At 42.6% G+C, this 23,812-nt stretch overlaps 4 protein-coding genes across 8 annotated transcripts; all 4 read left to right on the plus strand.

Annotated features, from left to right (window-relative positions):
- The first annotated feature begins 2,189 nt into the window (after positions 1-2,189).
- On the plus strand, positions 2,190-12,728 carry riox2 (ribosomal oxygenase 2). Of its 5 annotated transcripts, none has more exons than XM_055148194.1 (11): positions 2,967-3,040; positions 3,553-3,726; positions 4,733-5,173; positions 6,420-6,539; positions 7,369-7,497; positions 7,684-7,784; positions 8,957-9,059; positions 9,232-9,397; positions 10,520-10,608; positions 11,998-12,126; positions 12,543-12,728. In XM_055148194.1, exons 2-11 carry the CDS (start codon positions 3,613-3,615, stop codon positions 12,693-12,695), a joined length of 1,545 nt encoding a protein of 514 aa, XP_055004169.1. In that variant the 5' UTR covers positions 2,967-3,040; positions 3,553-3,612; the 3' UTR covers positions 12,696-12,728. The 5 variants fall into 5 exon arrangements, with proteins under 5 accessions (XP_055004170.1, XP_020796788.1, XP_055004169.1 ...); XM_055148196.1 differs by lacking the exon at positions 3,553-3,726 and adding an exon at positions 3,935-4,030 and having other exon boundaries at positions 2,990-3,040; XM_055148197.1 differs by lacking the exon at positions 2,967-3,040 and adding an exon at positions 3,935-4,030 and having other exon boundaries at positions 3,606-3,726.
- Positions 12,729-15,678: 2,950 nt separating this feature from the next.
- LOC110174974 (histone H1-like) lies at positions 15,679-17,031 on the plus strand. Its single transcript, XM_020941085.2, has one exon. It carries the CDS (start codon positions 15,692-15,694, stop codon positions 16,283-16,285), a length of 594 nt encoding a protein of 197 aa, XP_020796744.1. The 5' UTR covers positions 15,679-15,691; the 3' UTR covers positions 16,286-17,031.
- Positions 17,032-18,671: 1,640 nt separating this feature from the next.
- LOC110174978 (histone H2A-like) lies at positions 18,672-19,352 on the plus strand. Its single transcript, XM_055148202.1, has one exon. The coding sequence runs from the start codon at positions 18,813-18,815 to the stop codon at positions 19,188-19,190; it is 378 nt and encodes a 125-aa protein (XP_055004177.1). The 5' UTR covers positions 18,672-18,812; the 3' UTR covers positions 19,191-19,352.
- Positions 19,353-20,410: 1,058 nt separating this feature from the next.
- Positions 20,411-21,648, plus strand: LOC110174976 (histone H2B 1/2-like). The gene has a single exon (XM_020941087.2). It carries the CDS (start codon positions 20,452-20,454, stop codon positions 20,824-20,826), a length of 375 nt encoding a protein of 124 aa, XP_020796746.1. The 5' UTR covers positions 20,411-20,451; the 3' UTR covers positions 20,827-21,648.
- Positions 21,649-23,812: the final 2,164 nt, after the last annotated feature.

Raw genomic sequence — 23,812 nt, forward strand, 5'->3', positions numbered from 1 at the left:
ATGTTTAACACAAAAACCCTGCAGATTTAGGAGTTTATCTCTGAAACAAAAACAAAACAAAACACTCTGTTCCACTTTGTGATGTCATGTGGTGATACAAGAAGTGCTTTACTGCGTTTTTAAACTCCACACACCTTCACTAGAATCAATTGGATCATTTCAGACCTTAACAGAATTGTCTACAGAACTAAAGGTAAAAGGAGCAACTTGAACACTACCACTTCATGACATCACAAGGTGGAACAGAGGAGGATCACGGTAAAAACAGAATAGAGAAGTGGGCCAATGAAAGGTAAGGTTCACTTTAATGTCCCGTCCTTCAGTTTCTCTGGGTTTTGCTCCACACAGACACATTGAGAACATACAAGCTCCACACAGAAGAGCTGGGGAGTTGAACCGGGGACCCTCTGACTGTGAGGCGAGGTGCCTGGAGTTGCGTGTGTTTATGAGGACTGATGTTGATGGATGAGTTTATGGAGCATTACAGTCAGATTAGAGCAAAGTTTATCTGAGACTGAAGTCCACCTGGACCCACCCAAACCAGGACTAAACCAGGACTACACCAGGACTAAACCAGGACTAAACCAGGACTAAACCAGGACTACACCAGGACTGAACCAGGACTAAACCAGTACTAAACCAGACCTGAACCAGGACTGAACCAGGACTAAACCAGGACTGAACCAAGTCTAAACCAGGACTACACCAGGACTACACCAGGACTGAACCAGGACTAAACCAGTACTAAACCAGACCTGAACCAGGACTGAACCAGGACTAAACCAGGACTGAACCAAGTCTAAACCAGGACTACACCAGGACTACACCAGGACTGAACCAGGACTACATCAGGACTACACCAGGACTGAACCAGAACTACACCAGGACCGAACCAGGACTAAACCAGGACTGAACCAAGACTAAACCAGGACTACACCAGGACCAAACCAGGATTACACCAGAACTAAACCAGGACTGAACCAGGACTACACCAGGATTGAACCAAGTCTAAACCAGGACTAAACCAGGAGTAAACCAGGTCTAAACCAGGTCTAAACTGTGTGTATGTGTGGTTCAGAGCAGAAGCAGGGTCTCGGGGTCCAGAGGGAGTCCCAGGCAGTCCTCTGCTTGTGGGGCGGGGACTGTCTGGACACTCGGGGACCAGAGTGGACTCGTCTCTGTCTCTTATCACAGGAGAGCTAGAGTCTCTGCAGAAACAACTCTGACACCCACAGCACACTGAGGACACAAACCCAGAGACACACAAGAGGCTCTATTCACACTTACTGGAAGACCTTTAGGTACAAACTCTGTTCATGAGATAAAACTGTGCATTCAGCAGCAACGTCTTCACAACCTGTCAAAGCTTTCCATTGTCGTGTCTTCAACATTAGAGATGTAACAATAACCGAAATATCATGATATCGTATTGTCAGAGTTCTCACAATAATATCATGGACCATCACAATATATCAAATTACAAGTCTCTTTGCTTAAATGAAGAGTTCTGGTGCAGCAATAGGTAAAAAAGACAGAGAGAACTACATAGACCATGATCCTTTGCTCCATTTCAGTGCAGACGACAAGAAGAAATCAGTTCTAACACTTTTAAGTCTTAGTTCTTTGGATTAAGTCTTGTCAACGCATTTTAAAAGGAAAAAGAAGCATATTAACAGTTTAGTTTGACTCCACATAAATATCCTACCATGAGAAGTATATATCATGAAAATAACACACAGAGAGATCTGGATATTGTTACATCCCTAATTGTGACCTTTCCCACGATATCGTGAGCTTTCCCACGATATCGCAATAAATATCGTACCGTGAGGTTCATACTGTGATGATATCGTATCATGAGACTGGGGTATTGTTACACCTCTATTCAACATCACTTACAGGCAGCTGGTTGGAACCATTAATCTGCACAACATAACATTACAATGACATTTTTTAAATGTATTAATTTATTTTTTATTAAGTTAGACAAATTATAATACACCAATGAATAGACAATTTATATATAAAAAAAGAAAGAATACAGTGACATCTGGATGAAAAAAAGGGCAATTTTCTCAGTTTTCCAAGATTTTGTCAGAGTTACTACATCCAATAGATTCTTCCGGAAGTCCTCATCCACATGCAGACACGCTGAGGACAGAGGACAGGGACTGAGCAGTTAACTGAAGAAAGCAGCAGACCCTACCAACCCTGTCAACCCATGTCAGACAGAGGAGTGAGAGTGTGGAGTGGAGATGGATCTTGAGTCTGAGCATGAACATGTGAGTGTGCAGGGGGAACTCTGTGACGACGCTGGGGGCAGTGAGTGTCCGACAATCAGCAACACCACTGCACGGCTGCGGGGGTTCGTCTGCGGGACCCCAAACTTTGACCTCCCGCCGGGGTGTGGAGCCAAGCCTCTCCTCCTTGTGGTGTTGGAACCTACAGTTTATTAACATGTTTGAGATGAGGAGCAATTTACGTTCAGCAGTTTAGTTCATGGTAAACTTGGTCTACATTCCATCCAATAGTTAAGTCTACTTACGATCGGATCTTTTTCTTTGCATAAAATATTTAGAAATTGACGTGAGATTAATATCCACCGCGGCTGAATTGTTTTGATAGTGGATAATGGATATTTGACTCATTCAAAGACATTTAACTTGTAATACATATCACAGATTTTTTTCAAACAACTTGTGACGTCTTCATAATCATCCAGGGTTTATATCACAAGACTAATTATTAAAAAAAGAAAAATAAAATCACACTGAGCTGATGATGATATGATTTAGTGCATATTTGTGGATTCAACACTTATTTAACTTGTGTACAGATGTGGACAAAATTGTTGGTACCCCTCAGGAAAGAAAAATCAACAATGGTTAGTGGTCAGTGTTGTATTTGTAGTTTTCCTCACTGAAGTATTAGGAGAGAAAAACCCCTGACCACCAGAGGGCAGTGTGGCTTGAAGCAGATCAGCTTCACGTGGATGCAGTAGAGGCCGGTGTTGTGCTGGTGCTGTGTCGGGTCTGCGCAGGTTTGTAGCCCACTGTTATTTTATACTTTATTGTCCTGGAGGATTGTGCCAAACACTCGCGCGTAATTGGCACCGGCCTCAAACTGTGCCAAAGCGCGCACTGACACTTCTCCTGCTGCGTTTTGCTCTGAAAGGTTGTGACACTTGCGCACGTGGGAAGTCTCCTGTGGTTTTCAAAGTGTAGTGCGCAGTTGTTGTTTTTTTTTAGGTTTTCTACTGCGATATGTCCTGCGCATGCTTGAATTGTTAAAATGTATTGTCTAAAGTTAGTTCACGGTCCGTTCTGGGTTTGTCCTGTTTAAATTTGACTTAAAATCTCCGAGTGTGTGTCTGTGTGTTTGTCTCATAGAGTGTGTATTTTCTCCATGGAGATGTCATTTGTTCACCTGGAATGCTGCACAGTATTGAATTAAACAAATATATCTCACTCATTATTTTAATTACATTTTAAAAAAATGTCTACATTTTTGGGATGAAAGAATTGTTAATTGAGCAGGCTTGCCTCTCCACAGATCTAACCTATAACCGCATGTCACCTGCTTATCAAGTGTCCATGGAGATTGAGAAGTTTAATGCCATACTGCAGAATAACTACTCCATGGAGATTAGAAGGTGGTGGATCCTTTAACCAGAGGAGTTACAGAGAAGTTACAGCGCATGTTGCTTTTTGCTTAGTTTTGTCTTGGGTCAGTGCTGTTATTGTCTATTACGCTTTTTTAAAATTTTAACTCATTCTGATAAATTAGAATATTTAAAGGGCCAATATTATGCTATTTTTAGATCTATGCTATAATGTTTCTTGATCAGAAACATACCTTGAGTTTTGTTTTGTTTTATTCATACATGTTTAACATACATACCTGCATATTTAGGCTGAGTTCTTCTCTCAAACAGAAAATACTCTGCTCCGCCTTGTGATGTCATGTGTTAACACAAGAAGTGCTCAACTGTATTTTTAAACTCCATCCACCTCTCTCTGCTGAACTAAAGGTAAAAGGAGCTGTTAATTTGAAAAGTACCACTACATGACATCACAAGTTGACACAACATTTTGAGCTTTGGAGACAGGTACACAGTAGTAATACAAACAAACAAACACAAATCCAGGTCTGTTTTTATGGAGGCAGCAACATTCTAACATGGCTTAAAGCTCATAAAAATGTATTTGGCGTAATATAGGATATTTAAAAGTGCATTATGTAGCTTTTCAGGTGGAAATGTTATTGCTTTATCTGAAATGTTTCACAGTATAGCGTTTAATCTTTCTATCATCACCGAGACTGAACCAGACCAAGTTACAGGTCAGATCTGTGGAGAGGCGACTCACAGTCAGAATGCCTGTTCCAATCTCATCGGTCTGTGGAACATAAATGGGCGTTTATTCCCTAAATGGGAATGCCTCCCGTTTTCTTCTTCTCTTTCTGCGAGGAACTGTCAACATCCGGTCTAACAAATATGTCAGAGTTGTAGATTGACGTTAGCATTGAACCATAGACATATATAGATGTATTTATGTCTATGATTGAACCGAGTAGTAAAAGCAGGAATTTCAAGTTTAAACGCTACACCGTCACCAAACGTTACGTTGTAAAAAAGTTACATAGTGCACCTTTAAATATAAGTGGTTTGCTTTAAGTTGTGTATTTATTTTATTTTTCACTGTCGTATTCTAATGTGTGTGGTGTCCTGCAGGTGATGATGCCAAAGAAAAGCAAAAACGCAGTTAAAAGAACCAATGGCACAGCGGAGGAGGAGGAGACTGTTCCCTCTAAACGTGCCGCCGAGGTGGAGTGCCCTTTGACCTTTCACAGCCCCGCGGAGCTCTTCGCCAGCCTCATCGCCCCCTTGAGTCCAGAGCAGTTTTTCTCTGAGTACTGGGAGCAGAAGCCGGTGCACCTGCGCAGAGATGAGCCCGGGGTGGCCCAGTATTACTGGTCTCTGTTCAGCCTCTCCGACCTCCCCGACCTCTGCTCGCATGACCTGGAGTTCTACCGCGATGTGAACGTGGTGCGCTGCATCAACGGCAAGAAAAAGGTCCTGAACAAAACGGGGAAAGTGAAGTATCCAGCGCTCCACAAACTCATCACGCAGAACAAGGCCACGGTTCAGTTCCACCAACCACAGAGATTCAAGGTCAAACTCTAAATTATGTCAAAGGGCCCATGCTAAGCTTTTTCTGATCTGTTATAATTGCTTGAGTAGTCCTTTATTATTTGTTACACCTTGTGATGTCATGAACCAGCCGTTTTCAAATTAACAGCTCCTCTTAATGCAAGTTCAGTAGAGAGAGGTGTATGATGTTTAAAAATACAGTGGAGCACTCCTGTATTACCACATGATATCACAAGTAGCGTTTTCAGGCCAACAGAGAACTGTGCCAGTGCCAGTTCCTGCACATAATCTTGAACTTGAATCTTGACTACGCCAAAAATCAGAGCATTAGGGAACTGAAAAGTTGGTTCCCGGCAAGTAAAACTTGTTTTTTCTAAGCAAACAGTGACGACACAGTGGACATCAGCAGGTTAATCCAAGTCACATGTGGGAAAATAAACAAACAAAGAAAACGTGTGTGTGGAAAATGGTGGAGAAATCAAGAAAAAAGAAGATTGTGCAGTGGGCAGTGGAGGAGACCAAATATTTGCGAAGGTTCTCTCTTTGGATTGGGCGTCACTGCAGAAGTTGTAGTAGAGCTTAGCACAGAAAAATCATGAATTGTATGAGTACAAAAGCTCACTGGTGTCGGTGATGCGATCCATTATTATTTTTCTTGCTGTGACATCTGTTTTTGTACGACCTGGTGGCAAATCCACACCCTCTGTCGATGACGCATCATAGGTTCACTTAAATGGTTTAAACGCGGGTCGTTCACCATTGAAAACCAGTGTAACTGTTGCAGGAACTGACACCGTTCTGAAAACGCCTGAAAACAGCAAAGGTGGAACTCTGTGTTTTCAGTTTGAGAGAAGAACTTTAAACCCTAAATTTGCAGGGTTTGTGTGTTAAACATGTGTGAATGAAAGTTAACTGCTCCTTTTTACCTTTAGTTCAGATGAGATGTGAAATTCCAGTCATCCACATGATTCTAGTGAAGGTTTGTGGAGTTTAAAAACACAGTGGAGCCCTTCCTGTATTACTGCATGACTTCATAAGGTGCAACAGTGTTTAAGAGAAGAACTCAGTCTAAATATGCAGAGTTTCTGTGTTTAATGTGTGAAAACAGAGCAAAACTCCAGGTCTGCTTGTGATTAAGAAACTACATTATAACATGTCAGAAAACAGCGTAATTTGGGCCCATTTAAAATCACAGAAATGTCATGTGAAACTTGCTGTTGCCGTAGACGATCAGTCAGACTTAACAGTTCTTGGTGCGTGATTTCAGGATGAGCTGTGGCGCGTGCAGGAGCGTCTGGAGAGTTTCTTTGGAGCTTTGGTCGGCTCCAATGTTTACATGACCCCAGAGGACTCCCAGGGCCTCCCCGCGCACTATGACGACGTGGAGGTAACACGGACCAAAAAACAGAACTGAAATAGGAATTAAATCAGACCTATTCTGCAAAATCAACTTTTCAGACCTTTTAGTCTTGTTTTAGATGTTTTCTCTCACCATTTACTCAACGAAGTTGTTGAGTAAATGGTGAGAGAATTGCTTATTTTTAAGACACCGTATTGCGATCAACTCCTGTTTTCACCGCCGTCGGTACACGGCCACTGTTTTGTGCTGACATCGCTCTGTAATCGTATTTTCTTAATTGGTGATACACATAGGGCAGCGTCGCGTCGTCATTTTGGTCCAAATATAAAAAAAAACCAAGCATGACATTTTGGGCACTGTGTTTTTCTAAAGCGGAAGTCAGGGCACTTGTTTCTTTTATTAAGTCGTTTTAGATCAATATTGCGGTTTAAAATTTGCAAATTATAACAGAATGATCCACGGGTGTCATAGATTATAGCTATATAAAAGACAAGCACAATATTTGTTCTTTAAAAAAAAAAAGGAAAAAAAAAGATGAACTTTTTTTTCTCATGTTGATCAATCACAGTTTTCAATTCTTTTTTTGCCTCATCAAAAACGCGTAAATATAAAAGGAGCTGTACCTGATTATTATTTATTTTATTTGTATAGAAACATGAAAAACTTTCATAGTTTCTAAGCACCTTTCACGACTTTTGCTGTCACGATAAAGCCAACAACAACTAGCATGTTAACGCACATTTCCAGATTCTCGAACAATACAACTCTTTACAGACTGAAAGATAGACACTTTTATTGATCCTGAGGGAAATTCAGGTTTATCTACGGGGGACCCACCTGTGTGTGTCTGTGTCAGGTGTTCATCCTGCAGCTGGAGGGGCAGAAGCACTGGCGCCTGTACACCCCCACGGTCCCCCTGGCCTCAGACTACAGCCTGGTGCCCGAGGACCAACTGGGCAGCCCCACCCATGACATCCTGCTCCAGGTATGTACTCACACATGTGCAGAAGATGTGATTATGACTGTGATATCGAGAGAAGGTATTGTAAACAGTATTGTATGAATTAGAAGTAGATATTTAGCAGAAAGAAATGCCATTGGATATGTAAGGATTGTGTGTAGATTCAAAATGCATCTTAAAATGCAAAGATGAAATGTGATCTTTTTTCAGGAAGGAGACTTGTTGTACTTTCCCAGAGGAACGATCCACCAGGCCAACACTCTGCCCGGACACCACTCCACCCACCTGACCCTCAGCACCTACCAGAACATGTACGGCTGTATATAACAATTACTTTTTCTAGTACCTTACCACTTAGAATTATTTTTTTCATTGTTGCAATAGCAGCACTTTACTATTTTTCAAACATTCCACTTTTCTGACGTGAATAATATTAATGTGACAGCCTATTATACTTTGCGCTCCCATATATCATAAGAGACGGTGGGAAAATGTCGTAACTGAACCATGGGAAACTAGCCAGGCTGGTGCCACCTAGTGCCTCCACTCAGTTTTATTTCTCTCTAGTGACTAGGTCAGGAATCAAAATACACTAGACAGTTCGCAAAACCCCGGAAGTGTGAGTCCAGGCACCAGACAAACAGTGAAGAGACAGACATACTGTGTTGCAACAATTCACGAGATCGAGGATTTAAAGCTAGAACAAAGAGAATGTTTAGTGAATTTTATCAAGGGGAAAGATGTTATTGTCCTTCTTCCTATGGGATTTGGGAAAAGCTTAGCCCCCTTAGGGGTGTGTTACATACGTCACGAATAAATAGCAGCGATTAGTTAAATAAAAAAGTACCCACCTAACGTTGAGCAAACTAATTCTAACGCTGCGAGGTCACACGGGTTCCATGAAATGAAACCGGCTGAAGAATCAGTCTGATGGGAAACAGTCATGCATTTTAAAAGAGAGAGCAAAGAGAGAGTAGATAATCTGCGGAGAACACCATGTATGATGTGTCGGAATAGTGATACTATAAAAAAGTGTCGTAATACCGGCATGTCTAAATAGAGACGTGTCGGAATAGGCAGCAGACACCGTTCACAGAGGTGCTTCTGGCTCCATCGGCAGTGACTCCAGTTGACTTTACATTGAAAAATTGTCATCCCTCTGTATGTGAATGCTGCTGTGAGCCTTATCATTTTGGTCTTAAAATCCGCTCTACATGATCCTGGTGTTATTGATTTTGGTATAACTGCTGCATCGTGAGCTTCATTTGAGTGATGTCAAACTCCTTTAGTTCACTTCTATAAAGTCTATGAACGTACCGCCACCAACCAGAAATTGTAGCCTTATACCACCACCTCCTAGAACAGAACCACTAACCTCCTTCGAGTTTGAACAGGAAAATCGAGCAGCAGTCAGTTATTGAGTAGGTCAGAACATGCTGTGGTGCTGCCCTCTGCTGGAGATGACGAGGTTTCTCTGCTGCAGGTCCTGGTCAGATCTGCTCCTGGATGTTCTTCCTGGGTTCCTCAGTGAGAGCAGCAGAACTGACACACACCTTAGACAGGGCATGCCCAGCAGGGTTTTACTGGTAAGATTTATCATTCTTAAAGTGAGCTCTGTATTCTCAAATTGCATTACAGCGCAATTCAAAATTATTCTGTATCATTAACATGTCAGAAAGCCAAGTGAACACAAGACTAAAATGTGTAAATGTGGGAGATGGTTGTGTGTTGTGTTTATAAACTGGCCCTGTGTTGCAGGGGGGCTGTGATAACGCGGGCCTTAGGAATCAGATGGCCGCTCGCCTGCGCCACCTTGCAGACAGAATTGAGACGGGCACCGGGGAGATGTGCTCTGCCAGTCTGAAGAGGGACTTTATCATGAACAGACTGCCCCCACACTGCCCAGAGGAGCAACTCAACCCGGGTATGTCCACTCACACTCATTGTCTCTCTACTGTGCTACACGACCACTTTCAAATCGTCTTTGCCTCAAAACCTGTCAAACTGTTGTCCCAGTTTACAGCAGGTCAGCGGCTACAAGGTGTTCAGGTGCTTCAGTAATTTAGCAGAAGCACTTAATCTTTGCAGCTATAATTACTAATAGGGTCATTCCACGCCAAATCTCCGAATGCGCCCAATCGACCATCTCGGATTTGACTGAAAAAATTCTAGGAGGTTCACACACTTTCCAGTAAGAAAATCCTAAATTTTAGCTCCTAACTCCTTATAGTTTTGTCATTAACATAAAAAATATTTTGTCAACTTCCCCCTGACCTGTTTTCTTTTCCGAGGAGCCGCTTTCAGACTGCAAAAACAGACAGTCTACTCTTTCTAAAACAGTCCATTTTATGTTGGTGGGTGCTGTCAGTTTTTTGGTTTAACATGGTAAAGATGGAACCAAATATACATATATATATTTTTCCATTTTGAACATTTAATGTCTTGTAGACGTTCATCACAGAGGCTCAGTTTTAAAATAAAGTCCACAATGGCGTGTGTGGGAAGGCTTATGTTCAATATCAAACCTCTGTCTTTGAAACTGCACTTCCCACAGTCCTTCAAAGACGCCCTCAGATTTGAAGAGGAGAATTTTCGAGGTAATTCAAGCCCCCAGAAATCTGTGATAAATCAAAAAAAGTGTAAAATTGACAAATTTTTAACCCTTGAAAATTTGAAGGACCGACCTTCAATAGTTTTTTAGATACAACAATCTGAAAGTGGCTCCTTGGAAAACTCAAAACAGGTCAGGGCAGAGTTCACAAAATATTTTTAAATGACAAAACTAGAAGGAGCTGGGAGATAAAATTTGGGTATTTTCCTGTTGGAAAGTGTGTGAACTTTCTAGAATTTTTTCAGTCAAATCTGAGATGGTTGGTGTGGTGGTGTGGAATGACCCAAAAAAACACAATCATACATATGTTTGGGCAAAAGTGTGGTTATAAGCAACTCAATCATCAGCAGACTCATTTACATTTTAACATCTTTACAGTAACATTTAACATTTTATTCAAGAATATAAATATTTTTTGTCACATGTGTGTTTCAGTGGGGAGACTGCCCCAGCTCCACGACACCGTGTCCCTCACCTTCAGAGAACACGTGCTCCTCACAGTGGAGCCCAAACACAGGACCACGGTGAGTTCAGTCCACCTCTGCCCCACCTCTGCCCCACCTCTGCCCCACCTCTGCCCCACCTCTGTCCCACCTCTGTCCCACCTCTGTCCCACCTCTGTCCCACCTCTGTCCCACCTCTGTTCCACCTCTGTTCCACCTCTGTTCCACCTCTGTTCCACCTCTGTCCAACCTCTGTCCAACCTCTGTCGACCTCTGCTCCTCTCTGCTCTTTCACCAGACAAGACTGCGTTCAAATTCTAAAGAGTCGTGAACACAGTTTACTTTTTTAAAAGGGACAATCTGGAATTTGGACATAGGAGCTCATTTCCTCATGAGCCAGAGTGTCAGAGACATGTGGAGATACTTTAAAAAAAAAAAATTCCATCCAGTCCTGGTATTCGCAGAGGTTGCTGGTGCTAGACTAGTGCATGTCAATGGTCATAGTTTATCCTGCCACTAAAAACAGTCTTACCCACTCCACAAAACACCCGAACCAAATCTATTATTACACCAGACTGTCCATGTGAATGTCTGTGTTGATAGAATCATGTTTGAAATAAAACTAACCTTGCATTGCATGAATCGTCGCATCGTTGAGGGACTATTTTCTCAGCAGCAGCGGAATTTTACTTGGCTGCTAAGATAGGTGCTAGGTGATGTCATTCCGCCGCCGCCGAGCTTTCTATCAGGAAGTACAACTCACTGCTGCTCAGACATAAATCCTTCAAATGGAAGGTTGATTTACTTCTGAAGTTATTCTATCAACACAGACATTCACATGGACAGTCTGCTGTAATAATAGATTTGTTTCAGATGTTTTGTGGAGTGGGTAAGACTCTTTTTAGTGGCAGAAGCGACCTCTGCAAATACAAGGACTGGACGGAATATTTAAAAAAGTGTCTCCACATGTCTCCAACACTCTGGCCCATGAGGAAATGAGGTCCTATGTCCAAAATTCTGGACTGTCCCTTTAAAATAATTGTATGTAAGATTTAGATTTCAAATTCCATAGGCTTGTCCTATGTGTGCCTCCAGATACGAGGTAAACGTTAGTCAGTGCTTGTGCAACCTTCAAGATTGATAGCTAATCTTACAATCACAGATCACAGTACAAATTTACCGTAATAAGCAGTGGATTTTAGTTTTTATGATACACACAGTCTTTTCTTTCACCTGTGGTAAATGTACCATGAGGACGCCTGGTGGAGCTGTGAGGCGAGAGTTCTATGCTCAACCACTGTGCTGCCTAATAATATGCTTTTCGGCACTTTTTAATGCTACCTAACTCTCCTCTAATATTATAGGGATATAATCTACACCTGAGAGATCTAGAGCTATTTGTCTGAAGATGTTTGAGAAGAAATAAAAGGTCATAACGTTTGTAAAACAGACTGCTGTATGCTGTTGCAGGACGAGAGCCCGGAGATGGCTGTGTTTGTCCTGCACTCTCTGAGGAACCAGAGGAGCCACCACATGATGAGTCAGGGGCCCCAGGAGAGTGAGGGGCCTGAGGACGAGGAAGGCCTGCATGTCTCTGCTGTAAGATCTCTGCAACACACACTTTAAATAGTACACAAAATCAAAGGCTGGTTTAATGTTTTGTCTTTCAACTTATTTTCACTTTAAGCTATAAATCAGATGTTATGTCCATATAGTTTGCTACCCAAGTAAGAGTAACTTAAAGACAGTTTTCTCAAATATGTTTTTACACTTATTTGAGTAATGTCTTGGCCCACTACTTTGTACTTCTACTTAACATTAGTCTTACTTGAGTTAAGTTTTTGGCTACTCTACCACCACTGCCACTAAGCCATGTGTTTGTTGCTGACTTCAGTGATGGTTTATGGGTTTAAAAACTGTGCAGTAGACTTCCATAGTTTTATCTATGACGAAAAGATGAAGTTAAACATTTGTGAATCATACAGTATGTTTTTATTGTGTGCTATGATTTCCAGGGCTTGCAATTCCCTCTGTCCCACCTGGGGGCGCTGCAGCAGCTGCAGAAAGAGGAACAACTGCCTGTGACTGATCTTCTACTTCCTGGGCCAGAGGAGCAGCTCAGCCTGGTGGTGGCGCTGTGGAGCGAGAGCCTGCTCAAAGCACTTTAACAGACACTCAAATAAATTAACTGTGAATGAGTCGCTCTCTGGTCCATCCTCTTTAATAAACCTGTCTGTTGAGTCTAATATCCAACTTCTCTGAGACATGGATGATCTGGTTGACTAATCTTTCAGCCTGTGAATGAACTGTGGGTAGTGTAGGAAAGGTATGTAGTCCTGGCTGACCAGGTAAAAAATGTCAGTGTGATGCTTCATTCGTCCAGGAGTGGTTCAATGTAGAGAATGTTTCTTCTGTGGTCACCTGGACTTTTACAATTACCACTGATGAAACTTTTAGTAGTATTACACTACAGATCTTCAGCCACTATACTGATCTAAAGCAGCTTAATAATGGAAACTCATTCCTTGATGTTCTGTTAAATTGTAGATTTACATGTTTTTATATAATACCTAGTCAGTATGTGATGGGTATATGGCCCATTTAAGACTCAAGCCTCACTGGGGGCAAATATGGATCAATTTCAATAATACGGTTGGAACCCCTCCATAGTATGCAATTGTGATCTTTAAACCTCTAAGTTACACACGTTTACACAAACTTTTTCTAATACTTTAGACAGTATTTCACAAAATAAAGGCGTTTTCCTTCATAGCGAAATTTACACTTTAGAGTCAAACTGAAAAACAAATGAACAAAAAATGTCAAACTCGCATCAGTTTAACGTAAGGACGTCACAATTTCGAATTCTATTGGTGTAAAAAAATGGCCCGCCCTGAGACCGTCTTCTCCAACGTCCGCATAGTCTGCATAAAAGGAGCGGGGCAGCGCGCAGGTTGATCAGTTACATTTTTAACGAAGAAAAAGTGAAAATGAGTGGACGTGGTAAGGGAGGCAAAGGACTCGGAAAAGGAGGCGCCAAGCGTCACCGTAAAGTTCTTCGTGACAATATCCAGGGCATCACTAAGCCCGCTATCCGCCGTCTGGCTCGCCGCGGTGGTGTGAAGCGTATTTCTGGTCTGATCTACGAGGAGACCCGCGGTGTGCTTAAGGTTTTCCTGGAGAACGTGATCCGTGACGCCGTCACCTACACCGAGCACGCCAAGAGAAAGACCGTGACCGCCATGGACGTGGTGTACGCCCTGAAGAGACAGGGCCGCACTCTGTACGGCTTCGGAGGTTAAACGCAGCGTTCTGAATTAAACATCAACGGCTCTTTTAAGAGCCACCCACAACACGAAAGACCGAGCTTCTCTTGACTGTTTTAAGCCAGTCATTGTTCGCCTTTAAGTGATTGGTGTTTTAAAATTTAAACTGTTTGGGTAATGTATATTCACATGGAATAAAAGGTTTACATGGTTAACGTCGATTAAAAGCCATTCATTTATGGCTTTGCTGTAGGTTACTTGATAATAGAATGGTAATACTGATTACCCAATAAATTAAATCACAAATAATTTAGCAGATGATGCCATCTGTGATCATAAAATATTGGCTTAAATATGTATAAAATTTACTCTGGTGTTATAATGTTAAATTTAAACATGGACAACACAAACAATAACAGTAATTAACCATAGTTGTACCGATAGTTGTACAGTTTGCTCACAATCACAGAATGTAAAGAAAAGTACCATGGAACTTTTTATCACTGAATTCAAACTATTGTTATTAGCTATTGTTACATTAACGATTTAGCGACACAACAATATAAATCACTGGTTCATAACACGGTACAAGGCAATTTTTGGCTCATTATTTCCAATCTTTAACAAAATCATTCTGAAAAACAAACAATCACTTTCCCTGAATCATATAATAATGTATATTCTAACGTTTAAGACATCCATATAATAATATAAAATAAATAAATAAAATGTGTCTTGGCTAAGGACACAATGACACTGCTGAGCTTCTGAGATCTAAGAAAATCAGGCTTTGACATGTGCACAAATGTAGTTTCCTCATCACAAACAGACCTGGAGTGGTGTTTTGTTGCATTCGCACATGTTAAACACACAAACCCTGCATATTTAGGCTGAGGTCTGCGTATTTGGAAAACAGGATGTATATTTAGAAAACACTCTTCTTTTGACTTGTGATGTCATGTGGTAATATGATAATGTGCTAATAATGCTCCATTGTGTTTTTAAACACTAAGGATCTCAAATCAATCATGTTGAAAATGCAAGTGTCTAGATGTGTAGTGTTGTGTGAGATTTAGATGGTAAAGGTTAAATGTGTGATGGGACAAAGAGGAAGATCTTATTTGTTGTGTGTTTCCTGTAAATACATGCGTAATGAAATAAGGAGATAACATAGTTCATTAAATGGGCCCAAGAGAGAAGAGTGTGGGTAAAGCAGGAGTCGAGTCATTTTACATGGCCAGTTAAAATCTGTCAAAAATCACCACATTTACCAAAATTACAGAAGTTGTAATAATGTGCACATATATTGGGGGAGGCCAGAATGATGTTAACATCATTAGAGTGTCCAGTGTTTCATGTATGAACATGAAGAAAACACCAGCGCTGCAGCGCAAACGGACAGAAACGCTCCTCCACAGTTGTGTTTACTTCCGCCTCAAACTCGGTGAATTACAACTAAACGCTGGAGCCACAGCACGAGTTTCATGTGTAAATGTAATGTTTGACATCTATTTTCTTGGTTTAAACACAAAGTGTTTCTCATTTATCTAAGTTTTGTTCAATTTAAGACAAAATGTAGGAAAAAGTCGCAGCCGAGTGTCTCGCTTGTGTAGACACGGTCAGGGTTTGTTGGCTTGTAATTTAAAACGCAGGATTCTATTCGTACGAGGGTGTGTTAGATAAAAAGATATGAGTGTGCACTAAAATCTGATATGAAGAAATTCGTCAAAAATATGTCATATTTGTGTATTTTTAACTTTAAACTGCGAAGAGAAAACACAGAGAGGAGACACGGCCGCGCGGCAGAGAGAGTTGAGTCTCTACGGTTCTCACAGCCTTTATAAATATCCTCCGCGCGCGCCCCCGACACGAGACTCAGATCTAACCCGAGACTAACGATGACAGAGACCGTTCCCACAGCAGCGCCCGCCACGGCCAAACCTAAGGCCCCCAGGAAGAAGGCCGCGGGCAAAAAGAAGGAGGGTCCCAGCCTCCAGAAGCTCATCACCGGCGAGATCGCCGCATCCAAGGAGCGCAAAGGCATCTCCGTGGCCGCGCTGAAGAAGGCTCTGGCTGCGAAGGGCTTGGATGTGGCAAAGTACAACAAGCGCATCAACAGCGCCCTGAAGAGACTGGTCACTTCAGGCGCCGTGAGCCAGACCAAGGGCACGGGCGCCTCCGGTTCCTTCAAACTGGCCAAGCAGGAGGCCAAACCCAAGACTGTGAAGAAGAAGGCCGCCGCTAAACCCAAGAAGCCCGCGGCAAAGAAAGCAGCCAGCCCCAAGAAGAAGACGACCGTCAAGAAGCCCGCGGCCAAGAAGCCCAAGTCCCCGGCCAAGAAATTGGCGAAGAAGGCAGCGCCCAAGAAAGCTGCGGCCAAGAAGCCCGCCAAGAGCCCCAAGAAAGCGGCTCCCAAGAAGCCCAAGGCCGTGAAGAAGAGCCCCAAGAAGGCCCCCGCGAAGAAGGCCGCCCCCAAGAAGGCCAAGAAGTAAAGTTACAGCGACTCCCGCCACACAAAAGGCTCTTTTAAGAGCCAACACTTTTACTAAAGAGCTCATCTTTGTCTCGGTTTAGTAAAAAAACACTGGCCCAGTGTTTAATGTAAGAGTTATGTTACGTGACTGTGTCATATGACCAGATGGGGATAAGAGCCAGATTTCCCCATTACCTATAACTTTTTAACTAACCCAGCATTCTAGCTCCCTGCCGTCTGTAATAACCATTAATATACAGAATGCTGTGATATCAGTGATGAAAGTGCAAACCAAAGACCAAAGGTGCATGGGCCCATAAATAACTCCTTGTTTTGAAGCTTCAGAACTGAAGAAGCAGCTTGAATGAGCGCGAAAGTCATTGTTCTAAAACCCGTATCGAATAGGTAGACTAATTTTTCTTTTGTTTATGGAACATAAATAAAATATAAATAAAACATTAGCAGTATTAATACATCACAGGGAGACATGCACATAATGTCGTTATACAATCCAGATTTAACGGATATAGTGTTATTCCTTTGACGTGACACAGCAAAAGGAACTGGGACTATTTCAAACGCGTGACGGACCTCAAACTGACGTGAAGACTCCATATTCATGAATGAACGCGCGGGACGGAGGCGGGGTTAGAGTTTGAATTCAGAGCGCGAGCCCCACGCAGCCAATCAGCTTCGCCCTGGCTTCTATAAAAAGCCGCTGTCTCCGCTCTTATCGAAATACTCAGGTTTTCGCTGAAATCTTGAAGCAGAGGAAATGGCTAGAACCAAACAGACAGCCCGTAAATCCACCGGAGGAAAGGCTCCGAGGAAACAGCTCGCCACCAAGGCTGCCCGTAAGAGCGCTCCAGCCACCGGCGGCGTCAAGAAGCCTCACCGCTACAGGCCCGGCACCGTGGCTCTGAGGGAGATCCGACGTTACCAAAAGTCCACTGAGCTGCTGATCCGCAAACTGCCCTTCCAGCGCCTGGTCAGGGAGATCGCCCAGGACTTCAAGACCGACCTGCGCTTCCAGAGCTCCGCGGTCATGGCTCTGCAGGAGGCCAGCGAGGCCTACCTGGTGGGTCTGTTCGAGGACACCAACCTGTGCGCCATCCACGCCAAGAGAGTCACCATCATGCCTAAGGATATCCAGTTGGCCCGTCGCATCCGCGGAGAGAGAGCTTAAACGTCACGTGCCCTAAAACTACACAACGGCTCTTTTAAGAGCCACCTACACCAAACTAAGAGCTGACTTTTACCACACAAATGTCCAACATGTTCCTCTAAGCCAGTGCTTCTCAAATAGTGGGGAGGCTCCGTCAAGGGGGGCGCGTTTGACCTCGGGGAACATGCTTATTTTATTTTTTTTTACTGTCCTAGAATAAAGTGCAATTGCACTTCCACTACATTAGGGGGCAGTGGCGCTCTCATTGGCACAGTGTGCGCAGGGAGCATTCGCTCGGTGGTGTAGGAGTTTTGTTTGCACTGAGCATGCGCGCTTTGCACAGAGTTTGAGTATGAAGTGTAGACACGAAGTGTAGCAGACCTTCAAGTGACACCATGAAAAAATATTTAACAGGGATGAGAAGACAGGCGGAGAGAGACGGAGATAAAGAGACAAACGAAAATCTCCCGAAAGCTAAGACGAGGAAATATGACGAAGCGTATGTAGCGCTTGGCTTCACTGTGACTACGGTGGGAGACGAGGAAAGACCGGTGTGCTTACTGTGTCTAAAAATGTTGGCAGCCGACAGCATGAAGCCCAATAAATTAAGGCGTCACTTAAATACATTACACCCCAATCACTCTGATAAGCCGCTTGAGTTTTTTCAGCGAAAATGTGCCGAATATTGCCGACAATCATCCCGCTTTGTAACTGCTACTTCAGTAAATCAGCGAGCGTTGTTGGCATCATATAAGGTGGCAGTGTTATGCAGAGGTGTACTTATAACAATTTTATAGACAAATGATACTATTTATAGTCACGCGGGGGGGGGCGCAAGATGTTTTATTCTTCCTAGGGGGGACATGACAGAAAATAATTGAGAAGCACTGCTCTAAGCACAAAGTGTATCGAACTGTAATTAACATTGAAATATGTTTATACCTTTGCTTCGAGAGCACCAGGCTTATCAGATTATTTATACATTTGTTTTGCTTACCTGTTTTTATTTACCCGTGATAACGAAATCGCAATGAAACCTGACTGGTAAATGTGGCACTGCAGTTTATATTTATTAATTAAACAATATATACTGTAATATCTGGTTGTCTGATTTGCGCTGCTGTCCTGGCCAGGAACCCATTTAAAAAGAGATGAGTGATGTCAATGATACTTTTCAGGTTAAATAAAGGTCAAAACTATTAAGTTCAACAAAAACACAGTGGGAGGCCGTGGATGTCCGTGCTGGCTTCTGATTGGACGCGTGCACTAACGCTCAATCTAGCCAATCAGAAGTCAGCAACATTGTTATATATTCGCCGCTGCAGTAGTAAGAGGCATATGTGTCTTGAACGTGATATTATTTTCGGAAGTCATTGTGAAGATGTCTGGACGCGGAAAAGGTGCCGGTAAAGCCAGAGCTAAGGCCAAGAGCCGCTCTTCCAGGGCTGGATTGCAGTTTCCCGTGGGCCGTGTGCACAGGCTGCTCAGGAAAGGAAACTACGCTGAGCGCGTTGGTGCTGGAGCCCCCGTTTATCTAGCCGCAGTGCTTGAGTACTTGACCGCTGAGATCCTGGAGTTGGCCGGGAACGCTGCACGGGACAATAAGAAGACCCGTATCATCCCCCGCCACCTGCAGCTGGCCGTCCGCAACGACGAGGAGCTCAACAAGCTGTTGGGAGGAGTGACCATCGCCCAGGGAGGCGTGCTGCCCAACATCCAGGCCGTGCTTCTGCCCAAGAAGACCGAGAAGGCCAAGTAAATCTGCTTCTCCAAACCAACCAAACAACGGCTCTTTTAAGAGCCACCCACTTGTGGAAAAAAAAAGCATCATGTTCTATTATATCTTACCAGACTCTTTTTAGTTAATAGATCATTTGCTTATGGAGATGACGCATGCCCCAAGTATTTAAATAAATACTTGATTATCAAGTGATAATGGGTGTGTGTGTGTATATATGTATATATATATATATATATATACATTATATATATATATATATATATATATATATATATAATGTACGGTAGAAGTATGTTTCTGGTATAAACGTCAGAGAGTACCAAAAGTCTGAACCATGAGGGGTTTATTGTCTCGCAAGGACAGGAGAACCTCAGGTACAGTGATACTTTACAGCTGACAACATTCCCTGGGGGTAGAATGCTAGGTTTGCTCAAATTACACTTAAATCTGAGATTTTATTTAACACAACCTGACCATAAAGAACAGAACTGCAACAGGTGAACTGAAATGTGCTGTTAAATAAGTGCCTGTAAGTAGCCTAGAGTTTCTCAGCCAGTCACTCTCAGTTTTTTGTTGAAAACTCCAAATTGTTCAGGACCATGGACAATTCATGAGTTTTCAGACAACCTAACAAGTGGTGTTTGTTAATGTATGTATTGTGTCTCAATAGTAACTGCTGAATAGACATACATGTGGAACGTGTGTGTGTGTGTGTGTGTGAGAGAGAGAGAGAGAGAGAGAGAGAGAGAGAGAGAGAGAGAGAGAGATCTTGTGCTCCCTGCCGGGCCACATGGAACTCACAGCTCTGTCCTTAACTGTTTTTCATCAACATTAACTTCAGCATTAGTACATCAAGATCAAAGTTCATAGTAAAGCACATTGCTAAATGTGCATACTTTAGGCTGTGGTCACTTAGAGAAGGATTAAAGCTCCTGACCTGAAGAATGGCTTCCTGTGTTTTTCCTGTGCCCTTTTCAAAGACAGAAAAGTTGACTTCAAGTCCTTTCAAGTGTTTACACAAAATTACAAAATGAAAATAATTTGATAGATATCAACACTGAATAGAATAAGACAACGGAACTGTTATTAGTACTGTGTATTTCCGCATTCTGGCCAAAGAGGAGGGAGGACAAAAAAAAAAAAAAAAAACAGAGAGCGGTATGCCATTTAACCAATCAACTCTGAGAAACGGCGCAGCCTCTTTACATGGGGTGGATATAAATACAGCGGACAAGGACTTAGTGCAATACTTGTTCATCTGAACTCGGAAGAACACATTATGCCTGATCCAGCAAAGACCGCGCCCAAGAAGGGCTCCAAGAAAGCCGTTACTAAGACCGCAGGCAAAGGCGGCAAGAAGAAGAGAAAGACCAGGAGGGAGAGCTACGCCATCTACGTGTACAAGGTGCTGAAGCAGGTTCACCCCGACACCGGCATTTCCTCCAAGGCCATGAGCATCATGAACTCCTTCGTCAACGACATCTTCGAGAGGATCGGCAGTGAGGCCTCCCGCCTGGCGCACTACAACAAGCGCTCCACCATCACTTCCAGGGAGATCCAGACCGCCGTGCGCCTCTTGCTGCCCGGAGAGCTGGCCAAGCACGCCGTGTCCGAGGGCACCAAGGCCGTCACCAAGTACACCAGCTCCAAGTAAACTGTCCCCCTGCGCTTAAAAACCCAAACAACGGCCCTTTTCAGGGCCACCCACAACTAAAAGGGGCGCTTTCTGTTATTTTTTGACAGTGACAATATTCCTGTTAAAGACTGAAATATATGTGAATATGTAAGATGAGTTGCTGTGATGGGGTATTATTTTCATTGAGTACACTATGCTGAAGAGGCTAACTGTTTTCCTAACATTTTTACGGTTTTTAAACTAATGCAGAAAAGCAAAATGTTCAAAGACTCCTTTCCAGGAGTAGGATCTGGAAAGAAACCTGGAAGAGTTTTTTTTTTTTTTAAATACTGACTACATGTGCTTCCATGTCTTCAAAACTATCTTCACATTGTTTCCTTTGTGTTCAATTTGGTCCTTTTCGTCGTGCAGGGTGTTTTGTGTAATTTTTGTCACTCCAATCAAGTCCATCACATATCACCACGACACAAGAGGCATGGAGATTGATCACCCTGTGGTACTGCTTAGATGTAACGGAAGCCCAGGTAGCTTTGTTAGCGGCCTTCAGATCATCTGTATTGCTGCATCTGACGTTTCTCGTCTTGTCAATATCCCAACGATTTTCTGTGGGGTTTAGGTCGGGTGAGTTTGCAGGTCAATCATGCACAGTAACACCACAGTTTACAAAAGATATGCAAATTTAATTTGCTCTTTCAGTTTTGGAATTTGTGCTCAAATTAAGACTTATGTGTCAAGCGATTGAAAAGAACTGTAAAATGTCAAATAGTTTAACATTAGATCCACTGAAAATTCTTTGAGATATGACGTCACAATCCCGAATTCTATTGGTGAAAGAATGGCCCCGCCCAGAGACCGTCTTCTCCAACGTTCGCAAAGGCTGTATAAAATTAGCGGAGCAGCTCGTAGCTTCTTTACTTTCGTCGTTGTTGAAGAAGTAGTTAAAATGAGTGGACGCGGTAAAGGAGGCAAAGGACTCGGAAAAGGAGGCGCCAAGCGTCACCGTAAAGTTCTTCGTGACAATATCCAGGGCATCACTAAGCCCGCTATTCGCCGTCTGGCTCGCCGCGGTGGTGTGAAGCGTATTTCTGGTCTGATCTACGAGGAGACCCGCGGTGTGCTTAAGGTTTTCCTGGAAAACGTGATTCGTGACGCCGTCACCTACACCGAGCACGCCAAGAGAAAGACCGTGACCGCCATGGATGTGGTGTACGCCTTGAAGAGACAGGGCCGCACTCTGTACGGCTTCGGAGGTTAAACGCAGCGTTCTAAATTAAACATCAACGGCTCTTTTAAGAGCCACCCACAACACGAAAGACCGAGCTTCTTAAACTTGAGTGCTTTTTTTATACGCACAAGTACACTGATTATTATAGTAAAATCAACTGATAACAATACAGTTTATGCCACAATATCCTGATACTAAGGAAAATCAAACTGGAGTTTTCTGATTTTTTTATTTTTATTTTTTTTGAACAGGGGACTGTTGACATGAACCCATACAATACCAGGATACTCAACAAGCCTAATCGGAACACTGGAGTGCACTCAGTTTTTTTTTTTTTGAGCATCTGTAGTAGGTCACTTGTTCAGTTGGTTATAATAACATGCTAATACTGATTTAGACATAAATAGATGCACTCGACAATATAATTATCTAGTGATCTATGTGACTAAAAAGACCCACATTTCCAGCATGTCACACAATACACCTATTAAAGCACCAGCATAATTTTGCTGATTATACAACCTAGCAAAATATTGCTTTAAATATTTTGTGTCTACTTTTTACTACTACTACAGTTATCATTTTATATTAGAGACTTCAGATAAGTCACAGCTGTGGAAAGACTCAAACTGCAGTGAGGACAAGACCAGCAATATATATATATACATTATACACACACACACACACACACACACACACTCTACCTTTCAAAAGTTTGGGGTCACTTAGAAATGTCCTTATTTTTGAAAGAAAAGCACTGTTTTTTTCAATTAAGATAACTTTCAACTAATCAGAAATACACTCTATACATTGCTAATGTGGTAAATTACTATTCTAGCTGCAAATGACTGGTTTTTGGTTCAATATCTACATAGGTGTATAGAGGCCCATTTTCAGCAACTGTCACTCCAGTGTTTTAATGGTACAATGTGTTTGCTCATAGCATCAAAAGGCTAATGGATGATTAGAAAACACTTGTGCAATCTTGTTAGAACAGCTGACAACAGTTTAGCTGGTTAGAGAAGCTCTAAAACTGACCTTCCTTTGAGCAGGTTGAGTATCTCGAGCATCACATTTGTGGGGTCGATTAAACGCTCAAAATGGCCAGAAAAAGAGAACTTTCATGTGAAACTCAACAGTCTATTCTTGTTCTTAAAAATGAAAGCTATTCCATGCGAGAAACTGCCAAGAAACTGAAAATTTCCTACAACGGTGTGTACTACTCCCTTCATAGAACAGCACAAACAGGCTCTAAACAGAGTAGAAAAAGAAGTGGAAGGCGCCGCTGCACAACTAAGCACGAAAACAAGTACATTAGAGTCTGTAGTTTGAGAAATAGATGTTTCACAGGTCCTCAACTAGAAGCTTCATTTAACAGTACCCGCAAAATGCCAGTGTCAACATCTACAGTGAAGAGGTGACTCCGGGATGCTGGCCATCAGGGTAGAGTGGCAAAGAAAAAGCCATATCTGAGACCAATAAAATAAAAGCCAATAAAAGAAAAAGATTAATATGGGCAAAAGAACAGTCACTGGACAGAGGGAGATTGGAAAAAAGTGTTATGGGTGGACAAATCGAAGTTTGAGGTGTCTGCATCACACAGAAGAACATTTGTGAGATGCAGAACAACTGAGAAGATGCTGGAAGAGTGTCTGACTCCAACTGTCAAGCATGGTGGGGGTAATGTGATGGTCTGGGGTTGCTTTGGTGCTGGTAAGGTGGGGGATTTGATCAGGGTAATAGGGATTTTGAATAAGGAAGGCTATCACTCCATTTTGC

This window comes from Boleophthalmus pectinirostris, unplaced genomic scaffold (assembly GCF_026225935.1).
Source record: "Boleophthalmus pectinirostris isolate CB_2022bp ecotype Guang Dong unplaced genomic scaffold, ASM2622593v1 HiC_scaffold_12, whole genome shotgun sequence".
NCBI lineage: Eukaryota > Metazoa > Chordata > Actinopteri > Gobiiformes > Gobiidae > Boleophthalmus > Boleophthalmus pectinirostris.